Source organism: Watersipora subatra, chromosome 11 (genome assembly GCF_963576615.1).
Source record: "Watersipora subatra chromosome 11, tzWatSuba1.1, whole genome shotgun sequence".
In the NCBI taxonomy this organism is placed as follows: Eukaryota; Metazoa; Bryozoa; class Gymnolaemata; order Cheilostomatida; family Watersiporidae; genus Watersipora; species Watersipora subatra.
The window spans coordinates 31,307,955-31,330,301 of record NC_088718.1 but is presented as its reverse complement, the minus strand read 5'-3'; the positions used below and the strand labels follow the sequence as shown (position 1 = coordinate 31,330,301).

The window sequence follows — 22,347 nt, the reverse complement described above, 5'->3', positions numbered from 1 at the left end:
TTACATTAAAAGCATTTGATTTGAAACAAGCCATTTGTGCTTTTGATTTATATTATAGTTTGTATATGTACATGTATCTACTAATAAATAAGTAAATACATGGACTTGTGACAGTGCTCTGATAACTTGAACGCTTTGATAATTCGAACACTTTCGCTCGGTCCCGTGAAGTTCGAGTTATCCATGTTTGACTGTATATATGTATATGTATTTCTATGTTTTTGGATCAAAAAGACAAACTGGAAGATTTGAAAAAACGCCGAAACGACCAATCTGTGCAAATTAGAATTCTGAGACAAGATAGAGAAAAGATTAGTGAAGAAATTGCCGAACTGGAAAAAACCATAAATAAGCAAGATGAGAGCATAGGAAATAATGTCCAATCCAAAAAAAGCCATCTAGAAAGTTTGAAACAGCAAACTGAGAATGAACTCAAAGAAACTGAAGTTTTAAAAAACTGGGCGAGTGTAGTCTTCAAACGTCATAAGAAAAGTGGAAAGATCTCCGCTGAAGCAATACAACAGTTTTGTCCGGGTGCTCAAGGGAAAGGTGTCTCTAATCAGGACCAGCTGGCCAATCGCTATCAAGAGCTTGTAGTCTTTTATAGAACTAAGATCCAAAGTAAATGCAAAAATCAAATGAATAATTGTAACCTATTGAACTTATTGTAGTTTATTGTGACTCTGTGACAAACTATTTTTATGCTAGTAAAGGATTTTTAAACTGGTATTCTTTCTATTTTTCAGACCTTCAACAAACTTTAACAAATATTGAGGCTGGATTGAAAACTGCCACCCAAAAGCTTGATCAGTTTGACAAGAAACATCCTCAATTTAAGAAACTAAAACAGCTTCGTGATGATCTATACCGTGTCGATACCGAAATTGCTACAATGAGCTATGTCGCAAAGGACCTTTGGAAGTTTGCTGTCACTGCAGTCTTCTTGAACTGCTATATAGATTTTGAGAAGGAGTATTCATTCTTGGTAGAGGTTGTTGGTAAATATATACTATGCTAGTGTGTTGTGTGATAGGTTAATCAAAACGAATGAACTTGCGATTATAAAACAATTTGTCCGGTCGTAGAACCTTGGTACACCTAATGTAACCAAGTGAGTGGCATTTTCGTTTTCATCATGCCAAACCTTTTTAGAGTTTTTCAAAAGCATTTTACATAATTTTCAAATCAATGTTATCTATAATTATTATTTTGCTAATAACCATGTACATGTACTTATATATACTTCAACCAGTCAGAAAAAAATGATTGCCAACTACCAATGGTTCATCATAGTTTAATTTTTTGGTAATTTATCTTGTGTCGATTTTGGTTTCTGAACATTATATTTGAAAATGCTTATAGTCACCCTACGCTGCCAACCATCATCAAATCTACTCTAATAAAAAATAACAAACAAATCTTTGAAGACAAACTCAAGTCTTTTAGTCAAAAACTTTAGTTTACTGTGATTTCACAGAATTGCTGTTGATAAAATAAGAGCTCAACAATTCCAAATTATAAAAAGATGTTCATTTAAGAATGCAATATTTATGCTGTAGGAAAACCCTTAGTGGATAAAAAGAGAAGGGATGAAGCGGCAAAAGCAGTTGAAATCAGTGGTGAAAAAAAAGAAGAAAAAACATCAGGAGTGGGAAATAAGCCAAACCAAGCGAAACCCCCAAATCAAGCACTTCGACGTAATAATATATTTCCTAAACATAAAGATAATGTTTGTCTCTGCTTCTCACCAACACATGATCACTATTACTTATCTCTGCCTTAAACTTGGAAGGATATTGCCTAAATTCAACCTTGACATTATTAGGTCATTGCACTGATAAAGTTTAATTTAGTTGCTAAATGTAACACACGATAGTTTTCAAATGTTTTTTTTTCAGTAGAAGTTATCTTGCCAAAGCTTAAATCCTTTGCCGGAGAAAGAACTCTAAAGTAATAGTATGTTGTGTATAAAACAGTACTTACTATTATGTCGGCTGTGATCGCCATGTTTTTCCATTTTTTATCCTCCCGTTTAAAGCTATGATTGGAAATATTTCATCATACAGGAATCAAACCTGTGGCATGCAGATTTGCACGGTTCTATCAGAGGCAATCACTTTTCTTCAAGAAGTAAGGAACTATGGTGCTTGTTATAGTTATTTTTTCTTGGCATTTTTGACAGCCTCTCATGGCTATTAGGCTAGTAGGTTTGGGTAGTAGTTTTGAATGAAGTGGATAGAAAATAATCCAATTAAGAGTTCAACCACCAACCTAACTGGTCAAGAATAAATAAAAGTAAAAAAAACTATCTGGTTTAGAAATTACCATAAGCAAAGATTCCAAAAACTTTCGAAGCTCTCAAATTCCAAATTGGTTGTCATCCCACATTACTAGTAATAAAAACTTTTCTAATGGTACTTTTTTAAATTTGTAATAACTCGAGATAAGCTACTCAAATATGCATCACTTCAAATTAACAGCATATTTTATATAATTACTAAAAGATTTCTGCTCTGTTAGTAATTTTTATACCTCATGCAAAAGCATCAATTTTTTCACAAAGTTTAAATGTGTCAATAAATGGACAAACATTTTAAAAATATTTTAACTTTTATGGAAAAGTTGTGTTAGCTGTCTATCAATTTTTTTTCAAGGTTGTAGCCTTGTAGCAGCAACGTATTTTAGCAAAAACATTCACTTTTTTATTAGGAAAACTACTGAAAACGTCACCTAGAAAAACTTGACACTGAATGTGTAAAAAAACGTGACTCATAAATTAAACATAACAAGTACTGGCAAATTTTTTTTTATTATTTTGTATTATACACTAAAATTAATTTAAAAATTGTCTATACAACTTGGGTACAAAAATATATTGATATCAATATATATAAATGTATTTATTAATATATATACAAACATGTTTGCTACTATATATAGATACACGTCTATGTATATTTATGTCGGCTATATACACATATACATAATCATATATATATACATATACATATATGTATATATATATAAAAATTGTTTCTTCACCCCGGATACCCCGTATGGGTGGTAAATTCTGCTTTAACTCGGGTCTCCTACCAGAGACCTGGGAGTTTGAGCACTCGCCTCAAGATCTTAGCTGTTCCCAATAGCGCACTTTTCTGTCACTCACCTGAGTTGATTGTTGTTGGTATTTGGGCAAGCCACATTTTATGCGCCGGTGTTATCGCGCCCAGTGCCCCAATGACTACTGGGATTACAGTTGTTCTTACATTCTAGCATTTTTCAATTTCTTCTCCAAGAGGGAGATATTTCTCTACTTTTTCTTTTTCTTTGCTGGCTATATTGTAGTCATTGGGTACTGCTATATCTATTATAGTAGCCCTCTTGTTCTCATTGTCTACCACCACTATATCTGGTTGGTTTGCTAGGACATGCTTGTCAGTTTGGATGTAGAAGTCCCAGATGATCTTAGCGCAGTCATTTTCATTGATCTTACCAGGAGTTTCCCACCAGTGTTGTGGTTTATTAAGGCCATACTCATCACATAGGCTTCTATACACAACACCTGCGACATGATTATGTCGCTCAGTGTATGCGTTCCCTGCTAGCTGCTTGCATCCACTGATGATGTGTTGGATGGTCTCAGGTGCATCTTTGCACAGTCTGCATCTAGGATCGTCTCTAGTGTGATTGATTTTCGTTTGGAGTTGCCTTGTTGGGAGCACTTGCTCCTGGGCTGCCATGATTAGCGACTCTGTATTGGCCATTAATTTTCCTTTGTTCAACCACATATATATCTGGTGACATATATGTCACCAGACATATATGTGGCTGAACAAAGGAAACCTATATATATATATACATATATATATATATACATATATATGTATATATATATATACATATATATATATATATATATATATATATATATATATATACATATATGTATATATATATATATATATATATATATATATATATATATATATACATATACATATATGTATATATATATGTATATATATATATATAGGTTTCCTTTGTTCAGCCACATATATGTCTGGTATATATATATATATATATATATATATAGATATATATATATATGTATATATATATATATATATATATATATATATATATATATATATATATACGTGTGTGTAGACGTTTGTCCACCTTATAGAACGGCCGTTCATTTTTTCGTCATACGAATTTTGGTCATACGAAGCAAACCGAATTATTATGAGTAGTAAATACCGTACTTTGGGACTTTGAGCTAAGCGGCTGATATAAAAGTGTAGCGATTCTGTGGTTTTTCTTTCACCGCTAGGGCGCATTAACCGACATATCCGGTTAGCGCGCCTCCTTACAGTGCCCAACGGCACTGGTCTGTTTTAAACAGCAAAGTTGCTGCCGTGTTAAAAAGCACCGTCCTGAGTGCTGTGGCCTATACAAAGGTCCCTATACAGCTACCCATATGTACTACTCAATAAATAAAATAAATTAATGAGTAGCATATTACATGTAATTAATATTTACTGCCAATGTGTACCGAGAAGGTCACATGAACATTTGTTTATTGCGGCTACTAGAAAAAACGCTGTCTTTACATATTATATATCTACATCAAAAAGGTAAGTACTTTTTATTCAATGTTGTATTGTCTATATGTTGCCACACCTCTACTACATAACCCTTTCAATTGTGTCCACATACAAAATTTAGCTATCTGCCAACCATTTTGCCGATATTGCTTCATGATATGTGAACAACATTTTTTTTCAATTTCAAACTCACTCTAATAGTTAGTTTTGGCTATATATTGCATTTTTGCAACATGTTAACAAACACTGTCATGCAAAAAATTCATTGTATCTATACTTTGTGCATTGATAAAGCGATGTGAACCTACGAAGCTGAAACGATCCTCTATAATGTCCCTTATTCTTACAAAACCATGACTTTCACCACATTCAGAATCAGTACTGCTATTGCTATTTTAATTACCTGTGTAATCACAAAAATCTGAATCGGCTATAATGTCACCAACATAAGTAGTTATTTGTTCGCTACAACTCGGAGGCGTTTACAGAACTTACACAAAAATAATGTTCGTTTTTAAGTTGGAAAATCCCAAACAAAGATTTAAAATTAAACTTAAGGCTAATTTTATAGATAAATCTTAAAACAACACTGACACTACCATAAAAGTCATAAAGATTGCTGGTATGCTATCAACGAATAATAAAGTTCAGTTACTAACAATTGCTGGGAAAGTCACAAAAATGTGTGTATGGTGGTTGACCATAAAAAATGCATAAATGAGTCTACTTCAGTGGAAGGGTTAAAAACGTTTGATTTGCTATCGTGTGTCATAGTAAATATGTTCATTTTCTTTTGCAGCCGAGTTACTTTTACTTTTTTTCCAGATACGAGTACTACAGAACTACATCTACTACAGAACTTGCACGGGTACTGCTACTGCGTTTTACCTACTAACTTTCTACTTCAAAAAAGTTGGTACTTATCATTCAATGTTGTATTGTCTATGAATTGCCACACCTCCACTACTTAATAACGTTGGATTTGCCACTGTTCACAATAATAAAGATGTTCATTTCCTCCAGCAGACGAATTACTAATATATTTCCCAGCTACGAGTAGGCCTACTGGAACTTATTACTACAGAACTTGCATGGGTACTCCAAGGGTTGCGATTGGCAATGATGAGAAGAAAAAGAGCAGATGGTATCGACTTAATGTGATCCTGCTTTAGCCATGACCAGCTGTACATCGCCTGCTCAAAAGTAGGCACAAGCCAAAAACTGTTTGTTCATACACCCAACAGAAAAACAAAAAATGTTCTCCGACTGCAAGTTTTGTCCTACATTGTGTTATTGTTATGTCATGCCTGCATTTAATTAACATTATGTTATTGTTATGTCATGCTATGTTCTCCATGTTTTGTTATACCTACATGTACATATTATTCACATGCAGCATTTTCTAACATATTTTTCATTATATATATTTTCATTCATTCTTTTTCCTTATTGTATCTTATAAAAAGGCGATCATGTTGGCATTAGGTTTTATTATTGTAAGGTGCTAATGCTGTATCCGCCTTGACATCCTACTGTCTGTGCTGTTATATGTATAAAGTTTATCGACACAACCTCATTACTGTTTGTATATACCATACCAAAACACAAGCTATAGACAAAGAACTGGTGAGACATGGTTAGTGTTTTAAGCATGTAGAAGTATCCAATCATCAAATGTTGGCGATAGCAAAATATTTTGTATGACTTCTTAAAAGATGAAAATTTTTCAATACTGCTAGTTTGAAGAACTTCAGTTTACCTATAATGTAAATTTCATTATCTGATTCAGTTCTCTGTAAAAATTAGGGCAACTCCGATTTGAGTGGTTTGAGACTCGGGCATTGTAGACTAGCTGTAAAATATATTGCAGAATTCCATTATTCTCCCCAACATTATTTATATGTATGACTGCATATGTGTATGCATAGTCTGATCAGGGCAAAAAATTTCAGAAGACTGCATATTTGGAGTTGTTTTGCAGTATGACTGACAACTCTCAACATACCTCTTGCTGTACATGAATCTGTTTCCATGGATGAGTAATGCAGCTAGCGAATCGGGTTTGGGACCGTGGCGTCACTCGAGATGCGTGTGGGACATTTTTCGCAATGAGTGCAGCGAGAGCCTCCAGGTGCGATGCTCCGAGTGAATGAGTTGGCAAGTTGGAGGCAATTGATTGCGAAGCAATCGAGTGCTAGGCAAATGATTGCGAAGTGATTGGGAAGGCAAGTGATTGCGAAGGTTGATTGCGAGGCGAGTGCGAGGTGATTGATTGAAAAGTGAGTGCGAGGCAAGTGATTGCAAGGTGAGTGCAAGGCGATTGATTGCAAAGCGATTGCAAGGCAATTGATTGCGAGGCGATTGATTGCGAGTTGAGTGCAAGGCAGTTAAGTGCAAGGCAATTGATTGCAAAAGAAGTGTGAGGTGATTGCGAGGCATTTACATTTATATATGCCTATGTTAAGCTTAACCTACTTAAACCTATTAAAGTTTTAAAAAATATTAGGCAGAATTTTGGGATGCTCTTATTAAATATGTTATACCTCACTGACAAACTTGAGAGAATTCAAATAAACAGAATGTACTTATGAGTCTTCTTTTCTAAGATCTACAAAGAAAATGCATTGCATTTAGATTTTTGGCAAATAATATAGCTTATTGCTAGAAGAGGTGGTAGAAAACAGACAAGTAGTTGCTTTTATCTTAAACCTCTACCCTTCAGAAAGATTTCCAAATTACATGAATGTTTCCTACGATCAAAAGATAATAGACACTGTTATTTCCTGATAGAGAATTTTTTAATTTATATGATCAGGTCAGTCTTTAATCTCATTTAGTCAGAAATGGTTCATTTCTAAGAGAAGATTATGTGGTGTGTGTGGCGTGTAGCGTGTGGGGTGTGGCGTGTGGTGGGTGTGTGTGTGTGTACGGTGCATGTGCGGTGTGTGTGTATGTGTGTGTCTGTGTGGTGTGTGCAGATTTAGCAACCAGCTCATAGCAAAAACCAGACTTAGGAGTGTACTACTTCGTGAGACGAGAAAATAATTGCTTAACAGGGGCATCGTAGCCCAAGGGCAGACTTGTTTTAATTAATAATAAAAGATGCACAATAAGCATGCATGATTGCAAAAAAGATATGCAGTATATGGTAATAAAATGCCCTTTAGCCTTGTTTTCATGCATGCTTATTTCTATATTTTCGAATGGAATGTTACAAGATCCAATCCAGTACAACAGTGAATTTTCGTTATAGCGAAAAGCAACTATACCGATAAAGCGGCTATGCTTTATTGCAGTTATAGCATTATTGCTATAATGCATATATATATATAAAAAAAAAAAATTGTTCCTCACCCCGGATACCCCGTATGGGTGGTAAATTCTGCTCTAACTCGGGTCTCCTACCAGAGACCTGGGAGTTTGAGCACTCGTCTCAAGATCTTAGCTGTTCCCAATAGCGCACTTTTCTGCAACTCACCTGAGTTGATTGTTGTTGGTATTTGGGCAAGCCACATTTTATGCGCCGGTGTTATTGCGCCCAGTGCCCCAATCACTACTGGGATTACGGTTGTTCTTACATTCCAGCATGTTTCAATTTCTTCTCCAAGAGGGAGATATTTTTCTACCTTTTCTTTTTCTTTGCTGGCTAGAAAAGAAAAAGAAAAGACAAATATCAAAGACATATATATATATATATATATATATCTTTGATATATATATATATATATATATATATATATGTATATATATATATATATATATATATATATATATATATGCTTATGTGTATATATAAACATATATCTTCAAATGCTGAGATTGTGATCGGATTTACATGTAATACATTTTAAATAATAAATTTAAAAACTATATATTTATATATATATCTTCTATTGGAACACCATGGCGTTTCATGGCATTCTATTCATATATATACATGTTTATATGTATATATAAACATATATCTACAAATGCTGAAATTGTGGTCGGATTTACATGTAACAAATTTTAAATAATAAATTTAAAAACTATATATTTATGCGCGTAATCATAATGGAGTATTTTTATATACAAATTTATTATATATCAATATATGAATCAGCTCACAACCTCACTTATTTAAAATGGTGGTAGACAAACTAACTATTAACCTTAGGCGTGCTGATGTCACCATCCATGGCTATGCTATCAACAAGGTATCTTTGCTGCCTGGTTCTTGGGTAAGTAACAATATTTATTGTTATCAGAACGATGACAAAAAACAGTCAGTGTTCATATTTTAGAAATAAAGAATTGTTGATTAAATTGTTCAGATTTTTTACAATGGTCACTTTAGTGTTGAAAAGAGAAGACCTCAACTGTTTAGATGACAGTTTACATAAAATATGTAAATGTACATAAATAAATAGTAAAAGTAAATAAAGTAAATAAATAATAAATAAATATGTACATTGAAATAATTAAATTCAAACAGTAATTTAAGTAATTAACAGTAGGATTAAAAATTTTTTGCAATTAAGTACATATAGATCTCATTCTTAGAATTAAACACTAACACTCTTAGATTAAATATCAGTTTAAAACTGGGAACAATTATACCAAAAACAATCATTTAATTGGTTTTTAGTTAAAATCCTACAATTATATTATAAAATGTTAAAAATAGCATTCTTTTGACTGAAAATTTTTTAAATAAGATAGTTGATCATGCTAAAAATGAGTTAGATTTTTATGGGAAAATATTGCAGCATTTGTGACTAAAAAATGGAGCTGTAGACTGATAGCTTTATTAAACAAAAATAAATTTATGTGTTTTGAGCAGCCGTGGTTATCAGCAGCCAAAGACTTTCACTTAAAACGGGTGCTGAAAAAACTTCCATATCTAATATCATTTACTTGAGCAGTCATAGTTAAGCTGTAAAATACATCATATTCCAAATTCTTATTTTCCAAGCTGTTGGCCAAAGTACATATAAGTGTGTAATAAAATATAAATGTTGCAGTTTTTACATCTGCAGGTTTCCAAATTTTGACTTGATAGCTAAACCCTATAATACTTTTTTTAGTCATTTTCAGTAAAAATAAACAAAAGGAGACAAAATAGGTGTCACTTTGATTTGACAATTTAGATAATACAAATAAGATAAATTGTTTGCTCATGTGGCGTCACCGTTCTTCGTACCGGTTAGAAATTTGAAAAAGCAAACCTTGCAAAAAGTACCTTTGCATGTATCCTTACTGCTCTATTGAGGAGAAGAAGCAAGTTGTCCATTCTCACTAGAACCGTTGCCATAAAAATAAAGCGCTCTCAGCTAGAAACAACAAATTTCATTTTGTGTGTATTAAAATTAAACTAAAAGAATCCAGAGAATATTATACGCAATGCCCCAACTCACACAGCAATTATATTTGGTGTTTAATGAGTCAGGTAAAAGTTATTTACAACAATGACTGTTTTGGATGCTACCAAAGTATTGAACACACTGATTTTTAAACAGAAATCTCAGTTTGTGGGTTAATTCTAAAAAAGTATCGAATAGAAGAAATGGTAAGAACCAACGGGGTGTTTCCAAAAGTGTGGTTACTTTTTGGTGTCTTGTTGGTCTATGTACAAAAGAGTATGAAAAAGGAAATGTCGTATTTGCTCATCAATGAGAGTGTCACGAAGCACTTCATTAGTCTATATGTTTACGTCTGATTTTATCAAGGCTAAAACATGAGCTGTTTTATTATTTCACTTCCAACAATTTAATTTATTATATATCTTCTTTTTAGGCTAGTAACTAAAAAATTAATGTTATATTTGTAATACCTTTTTTATAAAAACAATATATTGCAAATATCACCGCACAAACCATTTTTATCTTACAACCACTATTCAGGTAAAAAACTATAATTGAGTTTGATCTACTTTAAATGAACTGACTTAACTCCTATGTAATTTGGTTTATAAAAGGTCAAATAATTTTTCCCATTCTGGATTATTTGTAGAATTGCAAGAAAGTGATTTAAAAGTTTTTGTGAGACTATTTAAAAGACAATAGCATTAGAGGGGGGTTTGTTGATATCCGTCAAAAAGGTTTTGATGTTTTTTTAGAAAAAAAGCGGTTTCAACAAAGACTGTGTGATCTCAAAATTTAAATAGTTAAAAGTTCAATTAAATAGTTGTCATAAACAACAATTAAAAAATTATTTCATTTGAAAAGTAGGCTATATATATTTATTCGTAAGTGTTGCAAGGTTTATGCTAACTTTTTGATGTAAAGTAGTGAGTTTCAGGTCAAAAAAATGTTAATTCCACACTAAAACAGCAAAGTTTGCACATTCTTCTTATAACCTGCAGGGACTTTTTAATTATTATACAGAACATCTGAAATCAATCGAACTGCAGTTGTTTTTGTAAAATAATGCTCTCTCAAAAAGGGTAGGAAGCACTCATACATACTTCTTATGAAGGTTATGTGCAATATATAAAGGTTACGTACAATAAAAAAAAACATCCTGTAAAAATATTCGATTTTATTTTTATTAAGTCAGCAACAGCAATTTTAAAGCTCAGGTAGAGTGCTAAAAAGACTGAAACAATTCTGCTATAGAAAAAGCATAAAAATAGAACCAACCAGTTTGACATTCAGAATGATCTATGACAAACTAAAAAGTACCAAATAACGTTTAGCGTGAACGTATCAAATAGATTTTAAATCAACAATTTTTACTGATTACATTGTTTAAACAATAAACTGTTCGAAATACTACAAAAAAACTTTTAACCAGACATTTGACCAAAAGATGGATTTCTTTAGGAAACCCGCAATAAAAAACACACTACGTAGTAATGCAAATGGGCACTTGCTAACTAATTTTCTACTTCTAAATGTAAAAACACATATGTAAATGTGTTGGTATTTGGTGAACCTAACTGCAGTAATGGCTGTGGAATGTTGAGGATCAATCTTTTGTCAAACAAAGTCTATAGATGTCAATTTATCTGTATTTTATGCAAATTATAGCTAGATTTACACCATCCTTGAAATTACATTATAGAAAATAGTTTGACAAAATTCTCATAGGTCATTTTTGAAATTAAAAGATTTTAAACACTCAAGTCTAGGTTTGGTTATTACAAGATTTATGAAAGTTAACTTAAATATTTACTTTTTTTGTTTAAAAAAAGTGTTTTATCATGATAATGAGATGCTTCGACTTTATATCCAAAGTTGTCTTGTTAAATAAGATACTAATTGCTTACTTGAATAACCATTTACCTACATGAAATAAAATATAAAAAGGTTCTAGCAAGACAAGCTACTTACATATGATAGTCATATAATTATAAGGGCTGATAACTCTCTCCCGACTCGTTTATCTAGAACTTGATTTTTATTTGCTAGGTCTGTTGCTTAAAAGAAAACGCATATTTCTTATTTACAGAAAAATATGAAACAAACAAAACTACATAAATAAATTATAACTGTGTGTTATGAGTCAGCTGACTCATAACACACAGTTATGAGTCAGCTGACTCATAACTGTGTGTTATGAGTCAGCTGACTCATAATGACTAGCCTGGTTCAGCACATTACCTGGTGCAATCTAGTAGCAGGCTGTTCCTCCATCTGGCAGGAACTTCTGTCACTGCAGAAATTACTGGTTGTAAGTTTCACTACATTGATCTACCTTTTACAAACTACCACTGAAGCCATGATTACCACCAACACTGCTATGTCAAGGCACAACGCTACTGATGAGCTCAAAATCTGACAGTTAAATCAACAATGACTCATCAATCATGTGTACTGTCTTTTCTATTTATATCTAGCTCTAATGAAGAACAATTATAGTGTAGCAGGTATTCCATAGAGCTACAACAACGGACCTGCATAAGGGTGTAAGCGCAAACCTATCTCTGGCTGTCTCTGATACTGTGCAAGTTTACTTATGGATTCATAAAGACTTGATTATCATATATACCTAAATGTACAATTTTATCAAAGAAAACAATCATCTACTCAATCTCATATTTTTTACTGACAAAATATCACTAGAAATTTCACTGTCATACAACCCACGACCAAAGTGATATTGGAAAAAAGAAAGGGCACTGATGGTTAAGAAATGCAATATTAGCAGTCAAATGGCACTGCAGTGCAATAGGATAACTGCAATGGTAGCTGTAATGTACTGGGTGTGGGTGTTACTATATACAACAAACAGCAATAATGAAAGGAAAAGATTAAATGTTTATATCTTTCCCCCTGCAATAGGAAAAATGCAATATTGGCCAATATTAAAAGTAAAATGCACTGATATTATTAGAATAACCAATTATTATATTATTATTATAGTAATAATAGAAAACCAATGGACAATTTTGTTTACAATTCCAAACGTCATAGCTAACAATATCAAGAAGTTGTGATATTTATATAGATCTTTAGAAAATCTATTTAAAAAAGTGTTGGGTCATGACAAACAGCAATAATGAAAGGAAAAGATTATATGTTTATATCTCTCCCCCTGCAATAGGAGAAATGCAATATTAGAAGTAAAATGCACTGATATTATTAGAATAACCATTGATATTAATATAATAATACAGTAATACTAGAAAACCAATGCAAAATTTTTTCTACATTTCAAAACTTCATAGCTAACAATATCAAGAAGTTGTGATATTTATATAGATTTTTAGAAAATATATTTAACAAAGCTATTTAGAAAAAATAATAACAGTAACATATTGTCCATCATCGATGTTGTTGGTGTGACTATAACACTTCACTAGTCATCCAAACTTATAATTAAATATTGTAATAATCTCACAAGAATTAAAAAAAAAAATATCATCATTATTTTCTTTACTTTCACTGCTTTAGACATCAGTTAGAATACCAAAGTACTCAAAAGTTTTAAAAATATCAGTTACATTGAAATCGGCAAAAAAGAAACGATTTCCGTACTTCAACGTTGATTACAGAAACCTTCAGCAATTCGACAATGCTATAGACTGGTAAAATGTACACGTTATTTTTTCGTGAAATGCGCACGACTTAACGGTTCTATTCTCTGTCACTTGGCGTTTTGTTTGCTGGTCTAAATTTTGATAAAAGTAAGGCTTGGCCAGTTTTAATAACAATTTTCGGCCAAATTAATCTGTATATTTGTGTATAATCCGATCTGATGGGTAAGTTTTAAGATACTGTCAACAATTTACAAAGACTTGGTAACATATTTAAATAGGCTTTGTGTTTTGTATCGTTATTATACTTCACCGACTTTACAAAAAATAGTTAAACTTGTTGATGAGATTTCGATACAAGGGTTTGTGACATTGTTGATGAATAATTTTCGTAAGTTGCGTGCACATGCATTTATCATAAAAACTCTCAAAAATTCGCTCCGCTCATTTGGTTGTGGGATAAACTAGTCAATTACATACGACTTGCCTAAATCATATTTAGAAAATGCAAAGTTGATTTGCTTTTTGCTAACTAGCTTCGGATTATCAACTAAAATAATAAAAGATCTGATAGACTGAAACAATGTATCAACATTTCAATGAGCAAAGGTGAGGAAGTTTTTACAACCAACTTACCAACGACAATTTCTTTAGAAATAACATATCGTTTTGCTGAAACTAACTAATGATGCATAGGATTTAATTAAACAGTATATTTTAATATCTCATAATAGGTATTTAGTGTGCATACTTCAGTGGGTTTTATGTATTTCAAACGCAAATGAAAATTTCTTTTAATCTCATAAAATGCTATATAGCTTTACAATTTTGTGGTCTACTAACATACATTATGATATATATATAGCTACACCGGTATTTTGGAGATTGTTGTGAAAACAGAAAATCCTGAGCACAATTCACAATATTCAGGGTCCATACAGGTAAATATTTTCATTTTACCAGTTACTTGGCTCATTGTTTTAGTCTGTTTGCTTATTTAATGATATCTAGTATAACGACACATTGAATAATTTTCGATTTTAATATTTTACATTGATATTGTAATAGTAAGTATGATAATGCTTGTAATCTACTCATTTAAAAGCCACAAAATGCTAGTAGCAATAAAAAAATAAGTACTTTAATTATAATTAATAATTATATATTATCAGTTTTACATAACTAGCAATACTTACAACTAAAGTTAGTGGTATGCATTACATTCTATTGTCTATACTTTTGTCTTTTAGTTACATGTAGATGTGTTTGTTGACCCAAGTTGGATAACTCTGTGATGATGAACTAATCCATTTGCTATGTGATTTGTTTAAATGCTTTCACAATGGCATCCTTTATACAAGATTGCTAATGAAGCACTTTCAAACAATCTATATCAAGCTATGTTCAGTAGTTTAGGATAAATTCTGTAACCAATCTATATACATAATGGTTTTTTCTTAGAAAACCTGATAGTAGATTATTTATATAGCCAATCATTGCGGAATATTCTTCTAACTGCTGAAAAATGGATGGTTTTATACCGAGCAAGCTAGATCCTCGATATACTCCACAAATAATTTGTTTGATTAGACTTTTGTTAAACAAAAGAAATGTCTAGGCAACAACATCATTAATCATGACTTCGGAGATATTGACATGAATGCCTCTTTAAAAGGATTGCGTGAATAGGGTAAAGGTTTTAGGTCTTTAAGTGTTAAATTTTCCTCACTCAATTTTTACTAACGTGCTATATCATATAAAATAAGTATATTATCTGCTGATTACATGTCACACTGAATCTTTCAAATATTGATTTCCTCAAAGAAAATTCAATTTCCCACTTCAATATTAAAAAGTGAATCATCTTAAAAATGAATCAAGTCAAAGTATTATATTTTCAACTAATAATATATTTTTATGAGAACTTTTTTGAAGCTAACTATGGTAATAATAACTTTAAAATAAGTGATAATAAAATCTTAAAATATGATAACAACTATTACCAGAATTATTTATTTTTATTCTATATTCTTCAATTTGTTGATTTTACGGGGTCATAATCGACAATTAACGAGTTTGATGTTCACAGTGTTTCCACGAAGGTCTTTTCAGTCATTTCAAAGTCTTACATTGCCATTTTTAGACCTCCAAGTTGTACGGTAGTCTGGCAAAAAACTTTTCAGACTTTGTAGAAGAGGGTTACAACAGCACTGAATAACCTTTTGTACTAGGCGATTTCAATGTCAACTTGCTGGACTAACCAAATTAATTCAACTAGGTTCATTTGAAAAAAAAAAAATGTAATTTTTTATTTAAAAGATTGATTTGTGAATACTTGTTATCTCTTTCACGCTAATTGATCTAGTGGCACAAGTTTTTTTTATTGCGCAAAGCTATCTGGACTACATAAATTGCCTATGAATTATCATAGTTTCATAATTATTGAAAATAAATTTATATCACACATGAAGCATTTCTCCAAAAACTCACGAAAAAAATTGCTCCAAATTTGTTCCTGAAAATATTTTAGATCGTTGGTTCTCCACCAGATATGATACTTTAAATACAAGGAAACTTATCAGATAAACAATCTGTTTAATCAGGAATATTGTTTGGCTGCTGAAAATTTGGTTCCTTTGAAACTAAAAAGGTGTTGTCTAAACTTTCACTTATCTGGTGTGACAAAGAGGCACAGAAAAATACCAAGTATAAGGAACAATTGGGAAACAGCAGAAATTTGACTGCTTTTAAGAAAGGGCCCTTCTTCACGCAGTTCAACGGAGGAAAAAACGAGTTAAGCACATAAAGTTTGGCAAGCCTTTAATGTGAAAAATACAAATCTCAAAGTTAAATTAAAGTTTTTTGGCTATTTTTTGAAGTATAAATTGCTTACGACTGACACTTTTTGACAGCTTTGTAATTTAGCACAGATTTTGTATCCGCTGCCAATAGACATTCAAGTTCAGTTTTGCCATTTTCTAATTTACATGTTTATCCATCTTATCAAAACACTGATTTTAAAACTACATTGAACAAGTATCAAAAATTTACTTTGTGTGAACTTCTAAAAACATGAATAAAACACCTGATCCAAAAACAACACTATATCTTAAACAATATTTCTATAAAAATTTTAAAAGCAACTTTGCAATATATTGTAATTGTTACCATTGATATGTTTAACATAATTTGGTTGACAGTGGCTAACCTCATTCACACCTCAAGTGACCAAACTGTTAAAAGTAAGAAATACAAACAATTCACCAATCTTGCACCGTTACTCAGCACTCATTGTGTTAAAGTTTACATTACTAGCATTTGTTCAGAAACAGCGTCTTACATCTTTATTAGGGTGGTTTGCTAAAAAGTCAGTCACGCTCCGATGCTGTTCGTAAACTGACCTAGGTGTTCAAATTTTAAACAAAGAATGAAAAGTTTTTCTGAATGTTTTTAGATGTCAGCAAAGTTTTTGGCTGCTTCAAACACAAAACATTATTTAAAAAATCAAAATTTTCCAACTATTTTCTTGCAGTACAATTTGCTAACAACTGAGTCACCAATGAAGGAAGGGTGAACATACCAATTAGATGACCGTTTGATGAACAATGCTATTTTTGAAGGATCTTAGGAAAGGAATATTCTATTGAATTACAGCTTAATCAGGGAGGTACCGATAAAACATGAGGCACTGACTGCAACCACCTCCAATTAAATATATAAAACCTAGGATAAAAGGATAAGTTGTTTACCGGACGTTGCTGAAAAATTGCAAGAAAGATCTAGTGATGAATGTCGAAGAAACATATATTGCTAATAACTGTAAAAACCTGCTTTAAAGAAAGATAAAAAACTGATATGGAATATATATAATATTGACTCGATATAGTGTTTGGCAGCAATTTAGCGGATGGTGAAATAAATGAAGCATATAGCCATTGCAAGTTAATCACACCTTTAACAAAATAGTCAAACTGTATGATACTAAGTGTTCAGTAAATTGTAGTGCGGGGACAAACAGCATTCACACTTATGTTTTTAATTTTACCACAATAAAGTGGCAATTAAAACTTTTGAGCAATGATAATTGCAATAAATTACAACAATGGTGGTAAAAATCTGTTATAACGACTTTAGAATAAAGTATGTTACATCTAAACGTGATTAAAAACAAAAAAAGGAAACAGCATTGTAAAAGCAAAACTTTCCATAATCAAAAAATCTATGTTCATAGCAGATAAATTATTAAATACAACCTTAAGTTTTTTATTTTACTGCTCTGTTAATATGCGAGGTGTGAAAAAAATCTTAACCAAGGTTGATCATATCTATGTTTTAATCTATTTTAAACTGCTTGTAATGATGGTCAACAAATAGCTACACATTTATGTGATGACTAATCTAACAACAAATACTCAGTTGAAAATCTTTGTGTTTTGGTTTAATACTTTGCAGAAGGAAAACCCAAATGACTTCAACTATGTGTTTTAAAAAATAATGTGTGTTTAAAAGGGCTTTTAAGATAGGCCTGCCTTGACCTGTTATTTAAGCTTATTGCAACACAAGTAGTTATATAAACAAACTAACAATAAATAAAATTATTTTTTTCATCTAATATAAGAGTCACTTTTAAAATAGGAATGTTGAATTTTTAAATTAGTTTTAGTGTAGATTGGTAAAAAACAAAAAACAAAACATAATATAACTATAAACACTTATTTAAATTGATTTCCAAAAATACGTTTAAGATATTGTTAGGAGTTATGGTGCTGAGCTGTCACATATCTTGCTATTAATCTCCAAGTCTAGTTTTAGAGTCATCTATTTTTTACTAAATATGCTTCTGATACCACAATGGGAAGCAGATGTCTTAAACCTCTAAGCTAGCATACAATAATCCTTGAGCTACCTGCACGGTGTTGCGTGCTATTTATCTATGCTGAAAGCGGAGATTAAAATGAGAATGTTGCTATCCCTTCTCTGCATATTTTTAGTCAGGCTTCTACATCTGACTGAAGTTTTCTAGCTTAATCTACTGTTGGACAAAGTTAACTAGTAATAACCAAAGTTATATTCTAAACAATGCAGAATTCTCATAGTTGGACTAACGGTTGAATGGGAGCTAGCCTAAAGTTCTGTGAACAATTAGCTAAAAACTTCATCTAAAAGGCGGGTTTTTGGATTAATGCTGATTTAAAAATGATGGGATTAAGTTTATCTGTACTAAAAATCAAAAATCAACAACACTTTTATTGTAACTTACCTTTCACTACTGAGATTGCTATCAACGCATCAATGGGATTGAAATGTACAAGTGCAAGTAATTATTATTAAAAGCAGCCTTTTTAGTACATTGTTGTTAGCTAACTACATGTATAACATTATAAGACACAACTACCTCAACGGACTTAGAGATTGTCATGCAAAAAATGTTGTAATGTTGTTATAAATGCTTCTCATCAGACACCTCTTGATCTTATCTATAAACTCAACCCGTGCGTTTGGGTTCAATTTAGCTTTTTTGTGAAATAGATTAGGCATTATATAACCTTTACACTTTGTTCATACATCAAATAAACTATTAAACTGTATGATAGATTGACTGTAGTTAACTTTAATAACTGTTCAGACAGAAACACATTTGTGTGTTTTTTGGTACCACAAAACTCAATATCAATTTGAGTTTTTAGCTGGTATGATAACTTCTATCAGTGTTTACTTCTGCAGTAACACATCGTTTATGAACAAAATATTGCCATAAGTAGTATCCAAAAGTAATTATAAATAAGAACATAATACAAAAATGGTAAAGCACAGTTTTCTTCTAAAGGCAAAAATAAATTTGCGAATAGCGAGGTAAATAACAAATTATTTTTGGCAAGAGCCTGGTTAATTTGGTTGGCAAAATATTAACGTTGACAAAAGTAAAACAAATATTATGAGCTCACTTGTTCAAATTTTATTGTAATAATAGTCATCAAAAAGCTTTTCATTAAAGTTTCAGCCAACTTGTCAGCTATTATACAGTTCAAAATTCTTTAGTTTTAGTATTGTAGTAGACAGATAGTAAACCCGAAGCAATAAAAATTGTATTTTTTTGCTTTATACCAAAGTATCTGTCTTGTTATTGCTTACCAGCTGCTAGCAACTGCAAGAGATTATTTTAAAAAAACTGAAAATTTACAGAAAATTTGAATTTTCCCCAAATGTAAGAGTGATTTTCAAATTTATAATAGAATAATTTTCAAATTAATTTTAGCAGTACATTAAACGAGAAAAAACTAAACATGTTTTAGTTTTTGACGCCTGTTTAGAGTGAATTCCAAAAATACAGTTATGACTTTGTGGGAAATTGAGGTGCTGAGCTGCCACCCTTCTCATTTTGGCTTTCAAGGTCTGACTATACATTGTTTTACATTTCAAAAGATGCTTATGATAACACAATGGGAAGTAGCAGATGTGTTCAACTGTTTAAGCTAAAATAATACTTATGCTACTATATATTCAGTATCTACAAAGTATGAGACAAATTATATCAGGCAAGTATACATACCATACAATCGCTAATTGAACGCAATAGCGCTCCATTTTTCGACCCCGTTCTCTAGGGTGGCAGTAAATTTGATGTGGTGTTCAATTAAAAGCTGGTTCAAATAAATTTTTAAATGGCTTGTCAGAATTTTGGAAAAATAAATTTAACTCTTTTATTAACATATCAAATGTCGATTATATTTGCCTTCTTTATATATAAATATAAAGATAAAGATATTTATATATGCCCTCTTTTATATATGTAACCTTTTGGATGCAATAAATCTGCCAATTTACCTCTAACTTGTCCAAGATTTCTTAATAGATTTTCATTGAGAAAATAAGAAATATATCTATCAGTTAACTATCGTATGCAACTAGCCTATGTTGATATTATAGCCTGTGTACTATTTTTCTATTTGTTCAACCTTTCAATTTTTCTGTCGTACCAAATTTGCAAACGCTTCTTTTTATTTAATGTACATTTACCAATTTTGCATAAAGGCTAATTACACTTATTAATATTTTTCCTACAGATTGCAGCCAAAACTAGGTTTTTATTAGCAGTAGAAGATGATATACGAGCGTTGATCAATTGTAATATCAGATTACCGCAATGATGCTATCAAATAATATGCTATAAATCTGCAAATTTGTAAGTTATAAAATGGTAATCTATTGACGATTACAAAGATGTATTTATGAGCAAATGAAATAAATAAACCATACTTATATTACAAACGGAAACAAAAATTAAGGTTTTTAAAAGGTGCATGCTGATTGTTGCTTTTGATGGAACGAACATCTTTTGGTTGTCCAATACCTTCAACAATGTCTTCTGACTTTAATTTTTTTCTACACTGCTGAACTAGTTGATAATATTAGTGCACAAGCAATTTTGGCAGAGCAAATCTTTTAAGCTTTGCAGTTAACACAAATGCAATGCTCAAAAGTTTTCCTCCCTTTATTCAACCTCTGGCCTAAAACTAGTTGTTCATCTAACATCATAATTTTATACTTTTTATACTATGAAGTATCAACAATGCAGTAAACAAGTAACTATTATTAGTCTGAAAAAGTTATCAGTTATTTCTATGGCGCTGATTTCATAGTTTTAATGCAAAAAACAAAATGAAAAACTTTGGGTAGGACAACAAAAGAATTAATTGTTATTGATGTAGATGATTCATTATTATAATAATTTGGCAGACACTTTTCTACTGACCACTTGATATTATGGATTTGTAAAATTAAAAAATTTCAAAGAGGGTGTCGCTTGATTTTGCGAGTCTTCTCCTGCAGTGGAGGTCAAATAGAGTTTGCGTTCAAAAAGAGGTAGCGTTCAATGAGAAGATTTATGGTACATATAAATACTATACATGTATATGATCAAATTTCACAATTACTACTATATAAGTAGTATAACTAAGAACAACAGCATATCTTGATTTACATTTACTTTTATCATAACTAACTACTACTTTTGCATTACTTCAGAATTGAAAAATGATCTGATACAGTCAAAGAGTGAGGCGGAAACTGAGTATCTGTTTTACCAAGCTAGAATAAGCGTAGTCCACAAGCTACTGCAACAAGAATGCCAGCCTGCTGATCTAAACGTTTTCAAAAGAGAAGTTGTTGAAGGCATGGGTAATGCCCGTCTTGATACAGAACATATTGTTAAGGAACAGATGGTTAGAATGTTGGATGACTGTAGAGCAAAAAACTCATTGGCTCAGCGTTCTGCACCTGCAACAACTACTCGATCTCAAACTCCTTCCGAATGTGATTTAGCCGTGAATCTTACAGAAGCTTGGAGGCAGGATCATAATGAAAGCAAAATGTGGCCACATGGATTTTCTGCCTGCTTGTGATTGGCCAAGTTTGTCTGAAAAGTGGTTTAGGTTCACAGGCGAAGCAGGGAGTAAAATGCTTGATAAGTGTCCATCATCCTACAGCTGCGGATCTGATGGGGCATTTTGGTCAGATTATAAGATGCCTACAGCAGTAGGGAAGGTTATGTCAGCTAATGCATACATCTCTTGGGATAGCAAGTGTCAAGGTAGTTATTATCCAATGACTGTCATTCAATGTTCTTACAAAACACCCAATGACTTCATCTACAGAATTGAGCAGAATTTTGATTGCTATTTTGCTTTTTTGGAGTATATTAAGGTGTATTATTTGCCTTCAATAAATGGTGAAACCTAGATTAATATCTTCTGAGGTTCACAAAACCATAAATGGTTTTCA

General features: G+C 31.7%; 1 protein-coding gene across 1 annotated transcript; it reads left to right on the top strand.

Annotated features, from left to right (window-relative positions):
• The first annotated feature begins 215 nt into the window (after positions 1-215).
• Positions 216-21,968, top strand: LOC137407973 (myosin-2 heavy chain-like). Its single transcript, XM_068094361.1, has 4 exons — positions 216-621; positions 747-998; positions 1,560-1,697; positions 21,592-21,968. Exons 1-4 carry the CDS (start codon positions 216-218, stop codon positions 21,966-21,968), a joined length of 1,173 nt encoding a protein of 390 aa, XP_067950462.1.
• The last annotated feature ends 379 nt before the right edge of the window (positions 21,969-22,347 follow it).

Coding starts and splice junctions, on each gene's coding strand:
- LOC137407973 (XM_068094361.1), top strand. CDS start 216: ATGTTTTTGGATCAAAAAGACAAACTGGAAGATTTGAAAAAACGCCGA. Junction 622..746: donor TTATAGAACTAAGATCCAAA/GTAAATGCAAAA, acceptor TCTATTTTTCAG/ACCTTCAACAAACTTTAACA. Junction 1,698..21,591: donor CCCAAATCAAGCACTTCGAC/GTAATAATATAT, acceptor GCATTACTTCAG/AATTGAAAAATGATCTGATA.